We start from the raw sequence: 20,810 nt of genomic DNA, 5'->3' as shown, positions 1-20,810 counted from the left end.
ATACTGGTTGAGGGGTGGAGATGATGTAGTTAATTATTCCTTGCCCACGAACATTTAACCACCTATCAGAGATGACTGCAATACAGTCTGCTTTCTCTATGATTTGCTTGACCTTCACTTGAACTCTGTTGAACTCTGCATCCAGCAAATGAGTAGATAAAGCATGTCTGGTTGGAGGGGTGTATGCTGGGCGAAGAACATTCAGAAATCTCTTCCAATACACATTGCCTGTGAGCATCAGAGGTGAACCAGTTGCATACACAGCTCGAGCAAGACATTCATCAGCATTTCTCTGACTGCGTTCCTCCATTGAGTCAAAAAAACATCTGATTCCAGGAGGACCATGAGCTGTTGCTGTCGATAAGGTGTCTGATTACTTCTATTCGAGGTGAAAATGATGAGAGAGACTTTTGTCAGAGGTTGCTTGTTGTGAGTGCTGACGGAACTTTATGCACTTGGCCAGATGATTCTGCATCTTTGTTGCATTCTTCACATATGATTTGGCGCAGTATTTGCAAATGTACACAGATTTTCCATCTACATTAGCTGCAGTGAAATGACTCCACACATGAGATAGTGCCCGTGGAATTTTCCTGTATAGATGAGAAAAGAATGAGTAAAAAAACAACCAAATACAATTCCATGTACAGATAAATAGTTAAGCAGTTAGATTAAAGAACTCCTTTGTCAGATAAATGTTTTAAAATGAAACATGTATGGAAACAGGTGAATTAACACTCCTCAGTTAGCAGGCTCAAGAAAGATAAAACCCACATGGTATCAAAAACTAACTAGCAGAAATTGTTAAGTTAGAAATGATTTAAACACACTTTGCTGTAGGCTACTATTTACTAGTTAACAAAAAAATTATGTATGTCATATAAAATATATTCACCCCACCCAGTATTGTAGTCAAAACTTACCAGAAAGAATGTAGTCCTTGGCTCAGACAGTGTAGTAGTGTGGGCTCAATAGCATCTCATTAGTGTCTTGAGAATCAGCTGTACATGTGATGGAAGAATGCACTGTGGTTCCATTGAATTGGGGATAGTTTAACCAAAATATGCCACAAGACCTAGAATTGCCTTATGTGTATCCCACAAAAAAGGTTCACTGTTATAAGCTACATTTTTTTGATACGTTTAAGCAAAATTCCCTAACTTCCCGGGCTTAATTTCCCATGGAAAATTTCACGAAAAATTCTGGAAATTTACCAGAACATTTTCGACCCTTTGCAACCCTAGTCATATTCCCTTTCTAGTGCACTTCTAGTGCATGTTTAGTCAGAGCCTCTGAGACTTATCTGAAGCAGAATAGTATTGGGTCATCTCACAGTGATCTGGGTGGCCCTAGGTCGATGTCCACCAGGACTGGGTCATCTCACAGTGATCTGGGTGGCTCCAGGTTTATGTACACCAGGAGTGGGTCATCTCACAGTGGTCTGGGTGGCTCCAGGTTTATGTACACCAGGACTGGGTCATCTCACAGTGGTCTGGGTGGCTCCAGGTTTATGTACACCAGGACTGGGTCATCTCACAGTGATCTGGGTGGCTCCAGGTTTATGTCCACCAGGACTGGGTCAGCTCACAGTGATCTGGGTGGCTCCAGGTTTATGTACACCAGGAGTGGGTCATCTCACAGTGGTCTGGGTGGCTCCAGGTTTATGTCCACCAGGACTGGGTCATCTCACAGTGGTCTGGGTGGCTCCAGGTTTATGTACACCAGCACTCGGTCATCTTTAGGGTCCAAGTGGTGCTCAGGTATGGGTGTTACAGATCGTGTACTGTACGCTGAGTAGCTGCCTGTAGCCTAAGCTAGCTAGCCACCTTCCTTAGGTGTTGTGCTATTGTTAGAGAATGGGGATGAGTGCTAGTGCTCTTTCAGATACTGGTTCAAAAGACACGCACACACGCACATGCTCCGTGAGCCTGATATGGTCTCCTTATCAGTGTGTCTTTGATCTTTCCAGTGGCGTTGGAAACCTGCTGCCAGAATACTAAGTCACTCACTGCAGCTCTGCTTTCATTTGACTGTTACATATCTTTGTGTGCATAACTACAAGTCACCAAGGGATTTGTCATCCGAGTGACTCGTATAACAGTGACTGCTTTGCTCTTGTCTATTCTACTATTGTCCCGTATTGTTTCGTTTGATAAGACTCTATGTGACCGGTCTGGTGGGTGAGCTTTGATGGCCTCACCCGTCCTGTTTTCGCCTCAATCTGTCATCTCACTGTCAGTCATATAATGGATATAGTGCTCTGAATTGATTGAACAATGTTTCTTGGTTGAACCCATTAACCCATTGCCTTCTGAGAGTGCTTTCTCCCTATGCGGCCACCATAACCTTGACTGGGAGTGGGCGTACTGTACATAGCCATAGAAATGGACTTAGTACAACAGACATTCCTATTCCAGTCAAATATCCGTGGTCTGGAGAGGCTCTGACCATTCTACTAATTCTATTTCTAGGCGTTGACCATTCTACTAATTCTATTTCTAGGCGTTGACCATTCAACTAATTATATTTCTAGGCTTTGACCATTCTACTAATTATATTTCTAGGCTTTGACCATTCTACTAATTATATTTATATGGTCCATACAGCACCACGCACTGCCTGCCCTGCCAGTAATTCTGACCACCACAAATCCTTGGAAATGGTGACTAGGCACTCTGATCCCAGCCTTCCAGCCATTTCCCCATCTGTATTAATATTTGATATGTGGAAATGGAAAAGGAATTTATCAATGCCCAGCTCTGGCTCTAGCCAGTAATACCACACACCCCTCTGTTCTCATATCCTGGCACACACACGAGCATGCACATTCCACACACACACGAGCATGCACATTCCACACACACACACACACACACACACACACACACACACACACACACACACACACACTAACTGAAAACAACTGGGCCCAGATTACTGCACTGATGCTTGGCTTGGTGACATCCCTAAGGACTGATGCTTGGCTTGGTGACATCCCTAAGGACTGATGATTGGCTTGGAGATGTCCCTAAGAACTGGGAATAACATTGGATCATTTTCTACAGAGAAAGGAGAGAGAGAAATACAAAGCATTTTGGATTTGGCTGATCCGCCTCTCCATACACACACACATACGTACACACTGGAGGGCTTGTTTTCATTGGAGGTTGATTCAGTATGTACGAGGGGGTGAGTTTAGCTGTTAGTCTGAGCCAGTGGTGAGGCAGGGATCAGGTCCTCTGTTGTATCTGGCTCCCTCTGAGCTGGAGAGGGCATGTTTTCTGGATGGAGAGCCTGGCCAACTGCTTGTTTATCTCCATGCCCAGACCAGGAGGAGGGAGTAGGAGGATAGCCAGGGGTTTGGAACGCAAACGTTCTATGTGGAGGAGGAGGAAGGAAAGAGGAGGAGGACAAAGTACAGATAGCAAGACGTGAGGATGAGTGGGAGGAGAGCCAGGGTTTTGCGATTGCAACACAAACTTTGAATGTGGAAAATGAACCGGGTCCAGGGGATAAGCGTCTGATTGTTTGACTGAGAGAGCATCTGGCTGAGTGCAGGGTCAGGGGTGATGTGGAGGGCAGCTGAAGGTGTAACAGTCCAGCTGAAGCCTGACCTGCCTGGCTGTTGGTGTGTATTACACAGATGAAAGAGCTTCCACGCTGAGCTCCACGTGCCACAGAGAACCACAGGATTTATCCTGCTCCAGATCTGTTTGGACTGCAGGGCCTATAGCCATTAGCCAATGACCACATGAGTTGGCAAGACAGCACAAAACAGTTCTGGGACCAGGCAAGTAGGATTTATCTTGGAATCATGTAGAGCACCACCGTTTGGCTCCATGTTTCCTTTCCTTGTTGAAGGAAGGAACCTGTCTGACTTGCTGCTCTGTGTGCTGTGGTCTTATGTTGTTCAACTTAGCCCTTGTGGTCACTGGTCAAACCTGAAGTAGTACACCTTGTGACTTGGCGAGCAGGGAAGAACTGGTTTGCTACCACTAAGTCTCTCTCTCTCTCGTTGAATTTAACACGGGAGAGGCCAGTGACCCGGCCGATGACGCACTCCTATAGCTAACCATTCTGCATGTGTTAGTGATGTCATTAAAGAGTTAATGCATTCTGAGCTATTTTGCCCATGCGCTTAATCTAGTCCACATTCAGGTCACATGTCGTGGTTTGCAACGCACAAACAAACACCTGTGTTGTATTCTAAGCAGCAGTGCACTAAATGTGTCTTTTGTGGTTAGCCACCGTGGTGGAAGAAGACGAGGCATACAGTACAGAGGTGGCAGAGACGAACATGACAAGCCTGGATGGTACATTTCTTGCTGGTTTTTGTAATGTTTTTGTTCCATGTTTTATTTGGAATTCAGCAATAATGGCACAGAAGCCAGCACCACCCCATGTCCATCTCCAGCACCACCCCAACATCAACATATGTGAAAATGAGTGATGCACCGATATGACATTTTCGGCCGATACCGATTTCCAAAAATGTCTTGCTAGGGAAAAAAACGATAATGATAACCGATATTTACAATTTTAGAGCCTTTTAGGCATTCTACTACAGTTAAATAGTTAACACACACACATGGACACAACGGTCTAAGGCACTGCATCTCAGTGCAAGAGGCGTCACTACAGTCCCTGGTTCGAATCCAGGCTGTATCACATCCTTATTTTGAAGGAAAACCGCAGATTCCACTCTTGTGCCTAATCCTTATTGTGGCTAGCTTCACAACACAACCCGGTCAGGTCGAGCCTCACTAGCCAGATGAAGCTAGCTGGCTGCTTATAACGTTAGCTTTGGGCAATAGGGTTAAGTAGCTGGCTCGCTATTTATTTTCATGAACTGAAGTTCAATTTCAATAGGTGAACAACAACAAGTGGCAACTTAGCTAATACTTAAAGGATTCCTAAATCATTGCTAAGAATAATGAAAATGACTGCAGTTTCTTTTGGTCATTGTTTTCAGGCTGGTTGTATTGGTGCTAGCTAGGTACCAAGCTAAAGCTAGCTACCCCAGAAGTTGCGGTCAAACAAATTATGCTTTATTACCAACGCGGTATTGTAAACACATCGTTCGTGGCCGGTGTTTGCTTGTTTGCAGACTTTCTTGTCCAGCTTTGACAGTGCTACTGTATCGTTCTTGTCCAGCTTTGACCCAAACGTTGTTCCATAGTATGTCGTGAAGCTAATAGCAGTGACGCCTTTACTGTGTAACTCCTGTAGGGCAACGTCTGAAATTGGCACACTTGGTAGTGTGTACCGGTGCTCCACCAGTCGGCGAAAGCCAACATCACCCACAACAGAGAACGGTTGATTGTCAAGGGCAATGAATTCCTTTATCTTGGCTTTAATGTATTTTGCCTTTGAGATGTCTCGCTGAAATTGTCTTACTCTTTCAAATGACTGCTGGACTTGTTGACTGCTCCCCACAGCAGACAGTGGGCTAGGTTAGGAATGCTGTGTTTCACGTGTAGCGCAACATTTTACGTGGCGTCATTACGTCATGTACATACATTATATAGGTATGCACGTCAGCTTTACATCAGTTTTGCACATCGCTGTTAAACTAGACATCGGCCGATACCGATATGTTCACCGATATATCGTGCATCCCTAGTGAAAATTTTGTGTTTCTATGTTTTGTAGTTAAACAGACAGGGGAAGATAAGTGTTTCTAATTACATCATCGTGTGATTTTCTTTTTTTTACCAATTATGAGGCATTTGCATCTTCCATCTTTTTTACTACAAAACAAAGAAACGTGCCATTTTCAGATTGATGTTGGGGTGGTGCTGGAGATGATGAATATGAAGCTGATCAGTTTTGAAATGTCCCTTTAACAATATGGATAGTATGCAGGTGGAAAATATATTTCCAACTCCATCTTTCCGAAGTTAATGTGCATATGGCCCTGGGACCCCTGATCCTCGTTAGCTGCTGCTTAATGTCTAATGGCCTCATCCTGGCTGAGTGTGTTCTCAGACCCACCTTCCCTGCTGTGTTTCCATACACAGAACCTGATAATGGCTTGGCTTAATGACTTGCATCTGTGCTTTGGTGACATCGAGGGTCCTCCTGCTGGTGTTAGATGGATTTATGTGGCTGGAACTGACGTGGGCTTTATGGCTACACAGGTGAAAGACGCACACAGACAGATACTGACACAGATACACTTAGTTTCTTCTTCTGTAGAGGTGACTGTGATGCTGACAGATTCTCTAGAGACCCAGGCTAGTAATGCCTGCCTCTGCCAGCTAAAAGGACAAAATCACTGCTAATGCCAAAACTAAAATCCCCGGAAATACAATTGCTTTAGTGCTTTCACCAGGCATTGTTCTAATCCATCCTCATGTAATGCCCCAGGTGCAGATTTCAGAGCAACCCCATCCTAACCCCCATCAGTGGATTAAAGCTATAATATCCTCAACGGAAGTAGACTTTTGGTTTTTCTGGGCTGGAAAATAAGGTCATAATGAAACAAATAAATGTCTCTGACCTTTTTTGTGAAACTGAAGGCTGAACCCTGTCTGCTTTTGATATAATCCGTCTGACCAGGAAGGAATGAGGATGATTAATGACTAGGTTTGTGGACCGATAGGGCCTCCTCCCACCCTATATCTCTCTATCTCTCTCTCTGCCTGCCTGTGTATGTGGAAAAGAAAAGAGATGACGCAATGTTGTGCCAAGCCGATCTGGCCAGTGGGAGGTGACTGTGGGTGACTCACCTCTATAGGGCAGGGCCACACGGGGGGATTCTCCACTGGCCTTCTAACACCCATCCCCCCTCCCCCTCCACCTCCCTAACCTAACCTTTTTCTTTCTCCCCTCTGTCTTGCTTTTATGTGAATCCAGTCTGTGATTTAACACAAAGCTCATTTACAGACCATTTATAGGGAGACTTGTGGTTTTACTATGCAATGATGAACTCTGACCTTAAAAGGGATACTTTGGGGTGTCCCCCAGAGTCAGATGAACTCGTGGATACCATTTTTATGTGTCTGCGTGCGGTTTGAAGGAAATTGCTAACTAGCGTTAGCGCAATTGCTAACTCGCGGGCTAGCAGATACCCATAGACTTTGTCATTGTACTAACACTTGTTAGCATTGGCTCGCGAAACTACTAACTTCCTTCATACTGGACACAGACATAAAATGGTATCAACTAGTTCATCTGATTCTGGGGAAGTTGTTAAAGGGCCTCATTGCCGAAATCCCCAAGTATCCCTTTAACAGCACCAACCCTCTCAGCCACTAAAATATTTCTAAACCACAAACATGGAATCTCCATGAAACAAGTCAAACCCCTCAAACTCACCCTTTTTAAATGTACAACAATGTTTGTTAGTGTTTCCCTGACCGCAATGTCCGATGTATATATGGTTTATGGTGCAGGCCAGCACTGAACTGGTATTCCCATTAAGTTAGAGGGACCCAGGCTGTTAAAATAGGACAACTGAGAAGTATGTGGGTTCGCTAGCTAGTCTGTTTTTGTTTTCTCAGTTCTTCCTGTGTGCTTCATGGCTTGACTAGGCAGGGTTACTGTGAAACACTGTCTTTGTGACAACTGCTGATGTAAAAAGGACTTTATGAACACTTGATTGATTGAGCGATTGGTTTATTGATTGATTGGGTCCTGTCGTATACTTTAGGCTGGGTTATTGTAAAGCATTATGTGTCAAGACAACTGTAACTGGAATGTTTCTTCTGCTCTCTCCTACAGGATCGTAAGCTGTCTAAGACGGAGCGTCAGAGGTTCAAGGAGGAGGCTGAGATGTTGAAGGGTCTGCAGCACCATAACATTGTACGCTTCTACGACTCCTGGGAGTCTCCCTCCAAAGGAAAGAACTCCAAGTGCATCGTGCTGGTCACAGAGCTTATGACATCAGGCACCCTCAAAACGTGAGTAGTACTGACAAGCTCGTACGCTTTTATACACACACACACTAAACATTTTGGTGAACGTCTACCTCTCCAGTCGTCAACCTCTGCCGTCTCATCCTCCCTACTGTTGTTCTCTGCCACCAACGGAGATATGGAAATGTCAAAGGAAATGTCTTAGTGTTATTTGTCCTTCTACTAAACCTTTTCCTTGTTCCATAACCTTCATATTATGCGTAGGCACATCTGCTAGTCAAATAGGGCTTTCTGAGTGTTCCATAATAAGCACTTCACAGCTGTGTGTGAGCCCTGAGATCAGAGTGGTACCTCTTAACAGGATGCTGTTGTGTTGTCTCACCATGCCCAGGACGCATGTCCATCTCCCTACCTCCCTGCTGCTAGCTAGTCTACACTCACTCTGGCACACTAGAGACAGACACAGACACACATGACAAAACCCCTGACAATGTAGAGAGAACAGAAGCGGACAGGACAGGGGGGCAGCAGGCCAGTCAGGGTTGGGTCTGGCCCAGTGTTATTTGTGGTAACAATAACACCTGAATGTAGAGCAGACAGCTACAGTAGAAATGGGCAATGGACTGCGTGCCGCCCACCACCCCACCTTCCATGGGACTGATGCATTGTGGTAGAGCTGGGAGAGCTGCCCACCTGCCAGCTGCTTCTGCTGCAGATTCCTCACATTCTTGATAGAGAGGGGGAGGGAGACTGAGGTAGAGCGAGAGAGACAGACAGACAGACAGACAGACAGACAGACAAAGTGAGGGGGAGGGGGGGAGACTGAGGTAGAGTGAGAGAGACAGACAAAGTGAGGGGGAGGGGAGAGAGTGAGACAGACAGTAAAGATGGAGAGGGAGAGAGAACAAGAGAGAGCGACAGACAGGCATTCAAAGACAAAAAGAGAGGGTGTCAGTGTGGCTGCCTGTCCAATCTGCTGTGGTGTGGTACCTGTACTGACCATGTGGTGCTAGTCTGTCTGGGCCCACAACAGGACAGACAGTGCAGCTCAGGACTCTGGACCAGACCAGCAGCTCCCTCCTGTGGAAGAGTCAGTGTGCTGTGTCCCAAACTACTGTACCTTCACTACGGGGACGGTAACACTGTCACGGCCTAGATTATCCACTTCCTGTAACACCGTCACGGCCTAGATTATCCACTTCCTGTAACACTGTCACGGCCTAGATTATCCACTTCCTGTAACACTGTCACGGCCTAGATTATCCACTTCCTGTAACACTGTCACGGCCTAGATTATCCACTTCCTGTAACACCGTCACGGCCTAGATTATCCACTTCCTGTAACACTGTCACGGCCTAGATTATCCACTTCCTGTAACACTGTCACGGCCTAGATTATCCACTTCCTGTAACACTGTCACGGCCTAGATTATCCACTTCCTGTAACACTGTCACGGCCTAGATTATCCACTTCCTGTAACACTGTCACGGCCTAGATTATCCACTTCCTGTAACACTGTCACGGCCTAGATTATCCACTTCCTGTAACACTGTCACGGCCTAGATTATCCACTTCCTGTAACACTGTCACGGCCTAGATTATCCACTTCCTGTAACACCGTCACGGCCTAGATTATCCACTTCCTGTAACACTGTCACGGCCTAGATTATCCACTTCCTGTAACACCGTCACGGCCTAGATTATCCACTTCCTGTAACACTGTCACGGCCTAGATTATCCACTTCCTGTAACACCGTCACGGCCTAGATTATCCACTTCCTGTAACACTGTCACGGCCTAGATTATCCACTTCCTGTAACACTGTCACGGCCTAGATTATCCACTTCCTGTAACACTGTCACGGCCTAGATTATCCACTTCCTGTAACACCGTCACGGCCTAGATTATCCACTTCCTGTAACACTGTCACGGCCTAGATTATCCACTTCCTGTAACACTCATGGCCTACATTATCCACTGCTTGTAATATTGTCATGGCCTAGATTATCCACTTCCTGTAAGACTGTCTCTGTTATGGAAGTAAGACTTGTATATGGGTATGAATTAAATGTGTGGAAAAACAGAAACAATCTTTAAAGCTGATGGAAGAAAAAGATGAACTGATGGAAGGAAAAGTCCCATGTGAGGATTGTGTGGATGTTCGTCTCCATGTGGTACAGTATATTGCCCCAGGACTTGGTTTCGTTGGCAGCATCTTTAATACAGCCCTCTCTCCTAGCAGCCGTACAGGCCTGGGCCAAGACCAGGGAGACACAAACAACTAAGTCCCCTGTCTGGGCCTGCCTGGCTGTTAGTCACACTACTGTACCAGGAGCTGTGCCATACTCTCAGGAGGACCAGTGCCAGAGAGCCTGGCACATGGCTGGGTAGGGTGGCAGGCTGGTTGATCTGGTGCCAGCCTGGTCTGGTGGTCTGGTCCACGTGGTTATCATCAACACCCACACAGCCATGGGGGGGGTTCAACATGGGAGCCTGAGCCCAGTGCCGAAAGACAAGACACCGAGGTCAGGCACTGTAACACTCAGGGTACTGATCCAGATACACACATGTAGTCTAAACACTGGTGCACTTATACACACCAGGGATTTGTCTGCCATTTAAATCCTTGGGCGGGCCGCCTAAGTGTTTGTTCGGACCTGCTAAGTCCAAACAGGGTTTTTAGAAATACATTTCTGGATGGACGTTTTCAGTGTAAAATTAAACAACTAAAACCAGATATAGTATAAAGTATGTGGAAAATATTATGTATGTTATATTATGTATGTGTTATATGTATGTTATATTATGTATGTGTTATTTATATATATATATATATATATATATATATCTATCTATCTATCTATATCTCAGCAACAACAAAAAACGCAAATTTTTCAATACCCTGTCTTTCAAAGATAATTTGTAAAAATCCAAATAACTTCACAGATCTTCATTGTAAAGGGTTTAAACACTGTTTCCCATGCTTGTTCAATGAACCATAAACAATTAATGAACATGCACCTGTGGAACGGTCGCTAAGACACTAACAGCTTACAGACGGTAGGCAATTAAGGTCACAGTTATTAAAACTTAGGACACTAAAGAGGCCTTTCTACTGACTCTGGGAAAAACACCAAAAGAAAGATGCCCAGGGTCCCTGCTCATCTGTGTGAACATGCCTTAGGCATGCTGCAAGGAGGCATGAAGACTGCAGATGTGGCCAGGGCAATAAATTGCAATGTCCGTACTGTCAGATGCCTAAGACAGCGCTACAGGGAGACAGGACGGACAGCTAATCGTCCTCACAGTGGCAGACCACGTGTAACAACACCTGCACAGGATCGGTACATCCGAACATCACAGCTGCGGGACAGGTACAGGATGGCAACAACAACTGCCTGAGTTACACCGGGAACGCACAATCCCTCCATCAGTGCTCAGACTGTCCTCAATAGGCTGAGAGAGGCTGGATTGAGGGCTTGTAGGCCTGTTGTAAGGCAGGTCCTCACCAGGCATCAACGGGCACAAACCCACCTTCGCTGGACCAGAGAGGACTGGTAAAAAGTGCTCTTCACTGATGAGTCGCGGTTTTGTCTCACCAGGGGTGATAGTCGGATTGGAGTTTATCGTCGAAGGAATGAGCGTTACACCGAGGCCTGTACTCTGGAGCGGGATCGATTTGGAGGTGGAGGGTCCGTCATGGTCTGGGGCGGTGTGTCAGAGCATCATCGGACTGAGCTTGTTATCATTGCAGGCAATCTCAACGCTGTGCGTTACAAGGAAGACCTCCTCCCTCATGTGGTACCCTTCCTGCAGGCTCATCCTGACATGACCCTCCAGCATGACAATGCCACCAGCCATACTGCTCGTTCTGTTTGTCATTTCCTGCAAGACAGGAATGTCAGTGTTCTGCCATGGCCAGCGAAGAGCCCGGATCTCAATCCCATTGAGCACGTCTGGGACCTGTTGGATCGGAGGGTGAGGGCTAGGGCCATTACCCCCAGAAATGTCCTGGAAGGTCAGTCAATCTGGAAAATCTCAAGAACTTTCAAAGTTTCTTCAAGTGCAGTCGTAAAAACCATCAAGCGCTATGATGAAACTGTCTCTCATGAGGACCGCCACAGGAAGACCCAGAGTTACCTCGGCTGCAGAGGATAAGTTCATTAGAGTTACCAACCTCAGAAATTGCAGCCCAAATAATTGCTTCACAGGAAGCAGGAGACTGCGTAAATCAGGCCTTCATGGTCGAATTGCTGCAAAGAAATCACTACTAAAGTCCTTTGGTTTGAGTCCGAATTTGAGATTTTTGGTTCCAACCGCTGTGTCTTTGTGGTTGAGAGAATGCGAAGGCTGGCTACCTTGAAGAATCTCAAATATAAAATGTTTTTTGATTTGTGTAATACTTTTTTGGTTACTACATGATTCCATATATTTTATTTCATAGTTTTGATATCTTTCTTATTCTACAATGTAGAAATTAGTAAAAATAAAGAAAAACCCTTGAATGAGTGTGTGCCAAACTTTTGACTGTTGCTGTACATGAAACCAGTGATCACTCATCATCAGTGATGGGTTACTTTGATAATCATTAATCACCTATATCTAAACAACTCTTGATAGAAATGTGTTACACCTCATCTCACCACTGCTTGTTTTGTTATTGTAAAAGCTCATTTGTTCTCAACGCTTTACCACGCATTTATAATGACAACTTTTACTGGCTAAATGAATATTTAAAATGTGTTGTAGGTACAGTATCTGAAGAGGTTCAAGGTGCTGAAGATAATGGTTCATCAGCTATATCAAAACAACACTGGTTAGAAACGTCCCACCGTCTCATCACGGTTTGTTGTTATTGTGTTCTAGGTATCTGAAGCGGTTCAAGGTGATGAAGATCAAGGTTCTGCGTAGCTGGTGTCGTCAGATCCTGAAGGGGCTCCACTTCCTCCACACCCGGGCCCCTCCCATCATTCACAGGGACCTGAAGTGTGACAACATCTTCATCACCGGCCCCACTGGCTCCGTCAAGATAGGAGACCTGGGATTGGCTACGCTCAAACGGGCCTCCTTCGCCAAGAGTGTCATAGGTACGACCCCATAGGCTGATTTACTGACCTTTTGACCTTTCACCTTCCACTCCAATACCCGTGTCAAAGCCAGATCCCTTCCCCCGTCCCTTCCGACCTCCCCACAGTTGGTTGAATTTAAAATATATTAACAATATATATATTCGGTTTTAAATTGACACCTTCTGGAATGGAATGTGAGGGTTTCGGGTGGACGGGTTAGGGCGGGGTTGGAAGGACTGGATAAAAGTCAAATATATTTTAAATTCACTCCTGACTTGTTTTTTAAAAGTGTTTAAGATTCCAACCACTGTTTGTCGTGAGCCGACCACAGGTTTTCAGCGCCTGGCTCTCCCTGACCGCAGTACTCCGTGGGCCTCCAGTTTCCTCCAGGGCTGGTTGTGTTTGACTGGTCTCGGGGTGAAACTGGGGAGCCACCCCGGCGCCAGCCAGTTCCCTGTTTTAACAAGGGGAAAACACCTTTTGGTCTCTCTTCCCCATCTGAAAACTATCAGTTACACCAGAAAAAGCTCATTGAAATTCATATTAAGCAGGTGAAAGCACTCTAACTTTCCATAAACTGTGGTGTGTTGGAGCTTGTAAATTGCCCTAATGACAGCAGGTCTTTAGCCACATCGTGAAATCACACAAATGTTGACAATAAATGTGGAGTTTTCCTCTTTTGTGGGTAAAAAACATATTTTCTCTTTGGGTTTGGGTGGAGACCTGTGGTTTGTTTACTTTAAGACTGATTTAAAGTCTAAGATACACATGCTGTCAATGATGATGAATGTGCCTGAAATGGCCCCCTGTTCACTATATAGTGCACTACTTTTGAACAGGGCCCATAGGGCTCCCATAGGGCTCTGTGTAGGGAATAGGGGGCCATTTGTAATATCTCTCTCTCTAAAACGTTTTCCTCCTGGGTTTTGTGTTCTCCCCCTCAGCGTGTTAAGATCACCTGATACGGCCATCTCTATCTGCTCATCTAGCTTTTTCCCCTTAATCAACCTGTTTTCTTTTTTGTCTATCTATGCTCTTGAGTATTTAAAACATGTAGGCTCTCCCTCATTCTGCAGTACTGGATAATAATATCATATGTACTGCAGTCACAGTAAGTGGTTCTGGTAAGTGAAAATAAACATTGAATAAACATTTCCCAAATTCTAAATACTAGTTCTTCTGTGTAAGACCTTTGCTTCATACCAGTGTCACAAGGTGCACGGAACAGAGCTGTTTAGTTCAGTCACTAGCTATGGGATAGGCTTATCTCAGTCCTAACCAACCTACTCTAACCTTTGCTTCCAACAGGTCAACTAACAGGTACGTGACACTAAGACGTGTCCTGTTTCTCTGTGGAATGTGAGGTTTTGATACAAGTTAGTTCCATAGCTACGTTGATAACCGCACCAGTAGGACAAATGTAGTAATAAAGGCCCTCGATTGGCTATTTCAGACTCACCTGTTACAAAGCTATCCAATCAGTCTGAATGGGGAGGGGATTGACCTTACATTTACCTGTCTGTCTGGCTAACAACCTGTCGTCCTCTCAACCCCTCTCCTGTTTGAGTCTTCTCTGACCAGACTGCTCCCAATTGCTTGATTATAAAGTATCAGCACAAGGGCCAATCAGCATGTTCTGTGCACCTGTCCCCCTTCTCTCTCTCAGCCCCAATAAAAGGCCTTACAGAGAAAAACTTGTGCTTGTTTCAATTCCGACTAAACTGAAGCCAGCTTCCCCCTTCTCTTTTTTATTTATTTTCTTTCTTTATTTTGCTCCCACCATTCCCCCTCTCCGCTCTCTCTTCTCTCTCTCCTCGCAGGGGGTACGTCGGCGGCCTGTCCCGTGGCTTCGTTCTTTCCTCCTCTCCCCTCTGGCCCTCCTGGGTGAGTTGGGCCGGAGGAGACACAGCAGTGTGAGGCACAGAGAGTTCTGAACCCGTTCCGTTTTGATCCGTTTCAAGGTACCCCAGAGTTCATGGCCCCTGAGATGTATGAGGAGAAGTATGACGAGTCAGTGGATGTGTATGCCTTTGGGATGTGCATGCTGGAGATGGCCACCTCAGAGTACCCCTACTCCGAGTGCCAGAACGCTGCACAGATCTACCGCCGAGTCACCAGCGTAAGTGTCCTCCATCTTAAAACGCCTTGGTCCAGCCCCTCCCCCCTCCATCCTCTTCCCTTCTGGATGTCACTGCCAATTACTGTTATTCTGTCTTCTTCTACCTGCCGTTCCTCTCTTCCTCTCCTCTTTTCCACCCTCTCTAGTTCTTTCTTGTTCTTTCTTGTTCTATCTCTCTCTGTGTCTCTCATTCCTCTGGGTTGCAGTCAGTCTCACATACACTAGGCCTGTCTGTCTGTGTGGTTTGTTCTTTATGGTCTCAGTCGATCATAAAGCTCATGTTTGATCACTAGGGAGGAGGACTCCACGTCCTCATCCACCTCCCCCTGGGGGCAGAGAGTTTAACACCACCGCCAGGTATTCTCCATTCCCTATAGTCACCCAGCCAACCCCAGTAAGCAGCATATCGTTTACCATGTTGAGATTGGGGAAACATTCGCCTCCGCAGTTTGGCAATGACTTCCACCATTCAGATGTCTGCCATAGCTGTTGAACTAGGACTCTGACACTGGGAGGAGCGTCTAGCTATGATATGGTCAGGTTTTTACAAGGGTTCAACTGTCAAAACTCTGAATGTGATTAATAACTGATAATAATGATGTAGATCTGTTATCTGACTTTTACTGTTGCTAGTCTGGTTGCCAGGGAACGAGCGCTTCACTCCACTACAGAATCCAGGCCTGTATTCACATACAGCACACATTTTATTTGTTGTAATTGAGATGTTTACAATAGGTCCCCTAATGTGCTGGTCTAGCCCGTGTGCTGATTTGGTAAACATATTGTATTACTATTACCAAGCACTGAGAATGAGGAAGGCCTTCCTGAGTGCAGAGAGGACATTTGAGTGCTGTTACTCCTCATCATCAGTGGCTGTGTGACGAGGCATGGCCTTCCTGTGCTAACCTGTTCCCAGATCTGTTGGTGCTGACTACACAAACAGATCTGGGACCAGGCTAGTCCTGTGCTTACTGCCTCTCCTCTGTATAATCGCCCTAGGTTCCCCCGCCTCCGCCACCCCACATCTCTTTATCTCATCTCTTATTAACTGAGGACCTTTCATTTTCTATTTTCTCTCTCCTCAGATTGGGTTGTTTACTCTCCTCTCCGGCCTGGTAAAATAGAAGCAGTCATGAGCTCTGTCTGGTTTAGATGGAGCCGTGGCCACGGTCACATGATGCTACTGCTATAGATGGAAAAAGAGGAAGGCTTTCTGACTGTCCCAAACTGCACCCTATGTCCTATATACAGTAGTGCACTACTTTTCACCAGGGCCCATGGCACCCTAGGGGACAAACCCAGAGGCTCAGTGAGGGGTTCTGTGAAGGTCACCAGTAGGGGGAGATGGTGGGTCTACTGTGCTGAGAGAAGTAGAGGGCAAACCTGTCTGCATTCCATGCTTCCTCAGACGGTTCTGTGATTCATCCAGACAGCCTTTTCTGACCTTAAGTGTAGGAATTCCTCAGTCAACCAATAAAGCCAGTATAGGTAGGCTAACCCCCACACTGGTGAAATCATTCTGCAGGAAGAGCAATCCTGAAATACTCCAAATACCATAGAGGTTTTGTGTTAGGTTCTCTTCCGAATCACATTTCTTCAAGGCTGGCTGAGTTGTTAATCTAAGTTATTTCCTGTCACTGAGCTTTTTACCTAAAACATAAACTCAGTCCTCCAGTTGTCCTCAGTGTCAGCAAGGCTCTCTCTGTCATGTCTTCAACACACAGACAGGCCCCATCTCCCACTGTCACTCACTGACTTCCCCTCCTCGGCTCCTCCCTCCTCTGTACCGGCTCCCCTCCCTCCTCTGTACCGGCTCCCCTCCCTCCTCTGTACCGGCTCCCCCCCCTCCTCTGTACCGGCTCCCCCCCCTCCTCTGTACCGGCTCCCCTCCCTCCTCTGTACCGGCTCCCCCCCCCTCCTCTGTACCGGCTCCCCTCCCTCCTCTGTACCGGCTCCCCTCCCTCCTCTGTACCGGCTCCCCTCCCTCCCTCCTCTGTACCGGCTCCCTCCTCCTCTGTACCGGCTCCCCTCCTCCTCTGTACCGGCTCCCCTCCCTCCTCTGTACCGGCTCCCCTCCCTCCTCTGTACCGGCTCCCCTCCTTCCTCTGTACCGGCTCCCCTCCCTCCTCTGTACCGGCTCCCCCCCCTCCTCTGTACCGGCTCCCCCCCCTCCTCTGTACCGGCTCCCCTCCCTCCTCTGTACCGGCTCCCCCCCTCCTCTGTACCGGCTCCCCCCCCTCCTCTGTACCGGCTCCCCCTCTCCTCTGTACCGGCTCCCCCCCTCCTCTGTACCGGCTCCCCCCCTCCTCTGTACCGGCTCCCCTCCCTCCTCTGTACCGGCTCCCCCCCTCCTCTGTACCGGCTCCCCCCCTCCTCTGTACCGGCTCCCCCCCTCCTCTGTACCGGCTCCCCCCCTCCTCTGTACCGGCTCCCCCCCTCCTCTGTACCGGCTCCCCCCCTCCTCTGTACCGGCTCCCCCTCTCCTCTGTACCGGCTCCCCCCCTCCTCTGTACCGGCTCCCCCCCTCCTCTGTACCGGCTCCCCTCCCTCCTCTGTACCGGCTCCCCCCCTCCTCTGTACCGGCTCCCCCCCTCCTCTGTACCGGCTCCCCCCCTCCTCTGTACCGGCTCCCCCCCTCCTCTGTACCGGCTCCCCCCCTCCTCTGTACCGGCTCCCCCCCTCCTCTGTACCGGCTCCCCCCCTCCTCTGTACCGGCTCCCCCCCTCCTCTGTACCGGCTCCCCCCCTCCTCTGTACCGGCTCCCCTCCCTCCTCTGTACCGGCTCCCCCCCCTCCTCTGTACCGGCTCCCCTCCCTCCTCTGTACCGGCTCCCCTCCCCCCCTCCTCTGTACCGGCTCCCCTCCCCCCCTCCTCTGTACCGGCTCCCCTCCCCCCCTCCTCTGTACCGGCTCCCCTCCCCCCCTCCTCTGTACCGGCTCCCCTCCCCCCCTCCTCTGTACCGGCTCCCCTCCCCCCCTCCTCTGTACCGGCTCCCCTCCCCCCCTCCTCTGTACCGGCTCCCCCCCCTCCTCTGTACCGGCTCCCCTCCCCTCCTCTGTACCGGCTCCCCCCCCTCCTCTGTACCGGCTCCCCTCCCCCCCTCCTCTGTACCGGCTCCCCTCCCCCCCTCCTCTGTACCGGCTCCCCCCCCTCCTCTGTACCGGCTCCCCTCCCTCCTCTGTACCGGCTCCCCTCCCTCCTCTGTACCGGCTCCCCTCCCTCCTCTGTACCGGCTCCCCTCCCTCCTCTGTACCGGCTCCCTCCTCCTCTGTACCGGCTCCCCTCCCTCCTCTGTACCGGCTCCCCCCCCCTCCTCTGTACCGGCTCCCTCCTCCTCTGTACCGGCTCCCCCCCTCCTCTGTACCGGCTCCCTCCTCCTCTGTACCGGCTCCCCCCCTCCTCTGTACCGGCTCCCCCCCTCCTCTGTACCGGCTCCCCCCCCTCCTCTGTACCGGCTCCCCCCCTCCTCTGTACCGGCTCCCCCCCTCCCTCCTCTGTACCGGCTCCCCCCCTCCTCTGTACCGGCTCCCCCCCTCCTCTGTACCGGCTCCCCCCCCTCCTCTGTACCGGCTCCCCTCCCTCCTCTGTACCGGCTCCCCCCCCTCCTCTGTACCGGCTCCCCTCCCTCCTCTGTACCGGCTCCCTCCTCCTCTGTACCGGCTCCCCTCCTCCTCTGTACCGGCTCCCCCCCTCCTCTGTACCGGCTCCCTCCTCCTCTGTACCGGCTCCCCCCCCTCCTCTGTACCGGCTCCCCCCCCTCCTCTGTACCGGCTCCCCCCCTCCTCTGTACCGGCTCCCCCCTCCTCTGTACCGGCTCCCCTCCCTCCTCTGTACCGGCTCCCCCCCTCCTCTGTACCGGCTCCCCTCCCTCCTCTGTACCGGCTCCCTCCTCCTCTGTACCGGCTCCCCTCCTCCTCTGTACCGGCTCCCCCCCTCCTCTGTACCGGCTCCCTCCCTCCTCTGTACCGGCTCCCCTCCCTCCTCTGTACCGGCTCCCCTCCCTCCTCTGTACCGGCTCCCCCCCTCCTCTGTACCGGCTCCCCTCCCTCCTCTGTACCGGCTCCCCCCCCTCCTCTGTACCGGCTCCCCCCCTCCTCTGTACCGGCTCCCTCCTCCTCTGTACCGGCTCCCCCCCTCCTCTGTACCGGCTCCCCCCCCTCCTCTGTACCGGCTCCCTCCCTCCTCTGTACCGGCTCCCCTCCCTCCTCTGTACCGGCTCCCCTCCCTCCTCTGTACCGGCTCCCTCCTCCTCTGTACCGGCTCCCTCCTCCTCTGTACCGGCTCCCCCCCCTCCTCTGTACCGGCTCCCCCCCCCTCCTCTGTACCGGCTCCCCTCCCCTCCTCTGTACCGGCTCCCCTCCCCCCTCCTCTGTACCGGCTCCCCTCCCCCCCCCTCCTCTGTACCGGCTCCCCTCCTCCTGTACCCCCCCCCCCCCAAGGGGCCACAGAATCCCAGGGAGGGAGAGAAGGAGAGAGGAATGACACAGCCCTCATGTTAGCTGTGAATGGCTTCCATAATGGCCTGTTGGAAAGGGGACTGTGGAGAGTTGTAGACAGCAGCTAAAGGATGCCACCTCCTCTAGTGCTTGGCATTCTAGTGGACAGGGGAAGGCTGGAAGACGTTCTCTGAGGGGAGACAGGACTATGTTTTGGGGGCTGCCCTCCCCTTTACACCAGTTCATCTGTAAAGCGTTGATCCCTCCTTATAGTCTTGGAGGTGTTTTAATCAGCTGAAATCCAATCACACGACACAACACAGCTCTGAAACCAGAAACAATTGTAGGGATGGCCGGGTGGGTGGATGGCCGGGTGGATGGGTGGATGGCCGGGTGGATGGCCGGGTGGGTGGATGGCCGGGTGGGTGGGTGGATGGCGGGTGGGTGGGTGGATGGCCGGGTGGGTGGCTGGGTGGATGGGAATTGTAATCAATGTGTTTTTGAGCTGAGTGTTACTGCCATGAGATGATCTCATCATGCAGACAGATGTGACAGTCTTTTTTCTTCTCTTTAACAGATCTCTTCATTGTGATATAATGTTTACATAGCCCTGCGGGTCAAAACCAAGCTCCTATGTACTCAAAATTACTCCATGTAATCAGTGTAAGTCTAAAGTAAGCTTTTTAGGAAATCCCAATGATTTTTAAGTACAGGACAGACAGACGGCTAGTCAGTGAGGAACCCTGCACCGTGCTTATTGACCGTCATGGCTGGTTGCGGCGGTGGGTGACCTCAGCTTTAGGGGTCACCACACAGGGTTGTCTGGGAGACGTAAATCCTGTGTTATGATAATGACAGAGCAGCTTCTCTGGACCCCCCCTCCCCCCCAGTCACTGTGACTCTGCATGCCATTCTCCTGTGGGATCAGAGATCAGAGTAGGGATTTGTCATGGGAATACAGGACTATTAATACTTTAACCGTCTATCAGATTGGTATGGATTTTAGCTGCTGGGAACTAACGTGTAACCGATGGCATTTCCTTGGATGTGGTTAAGAGGAAGCAATGTGTGCTGAAGTAACCAAGAGAGGTCTGTTGACCAATTGGGAATCAATCCCGTAACTCCAACTCAGTGATCCATCACATTACTTCTTGGAAGTATTTTGCCTTAGGAAAGTTGTGTGGATACATCATGTCAGGTTAGAAATTGGCTTCATGTGAAGTACTGAAGTTAAAAATGAAGTTCTTTGACTCTTAGACAGACTGTGTCGGTGACTGTAGAGCTGCAACCCAAGAAAATAATGTCTTGTCATGTTACTTTCACACA

At 49.2% G+C, this 20,810-nt stretch overlaps 1 protein-coding gene across 16 annotated transcripts in view; it reads left to right on the top strand.

Moving 5' to 3' along the window:
- The window catches only part of LOC106595753 (serine/threonine-protein kinase WNK1), a 173,364-nt gene that overhangs the window by 79,037 nt on the left and 73,517 nt on the right, over positions 1-20,810 (top strand). For all 16 annotated transcript variants that reach the window (XM_082964186.1, XM_082964199.1, XM_082964198.1 and 13 more), the window contains exons 3-5: positions 7,726-7,904; positions 12,727-12,947; positions 14,891-15,048. In XM_082964186.1, the coding sequence (XP_082820312.1) occupies positions 7,726-7,904; positions 12,727-12,947; positions 14,891-15,048 (558 nt within the window). The remainder of the gene's footprint in view (positions 1-7,725; positions 7,905-12,726; positions 12,948-14,890; positions 15,049-20,810) is intronic.

The sequence above is a fragment of the Salmo salar genome, chromosome 17 (genome assembly GCF_965601325.2).
Source record: "Salmo salar chromosome 17, fSalSal1, whole genome shotgun sequence".
NCBI lineage: Eukaryota > Metazoa > Chordata > Actinopteri > Salmoniformes > Salmonidae > Salmo > Salmo salar.
This window is presented reverse-complemented; position numbering and strand designations above follow the sequence as displayed.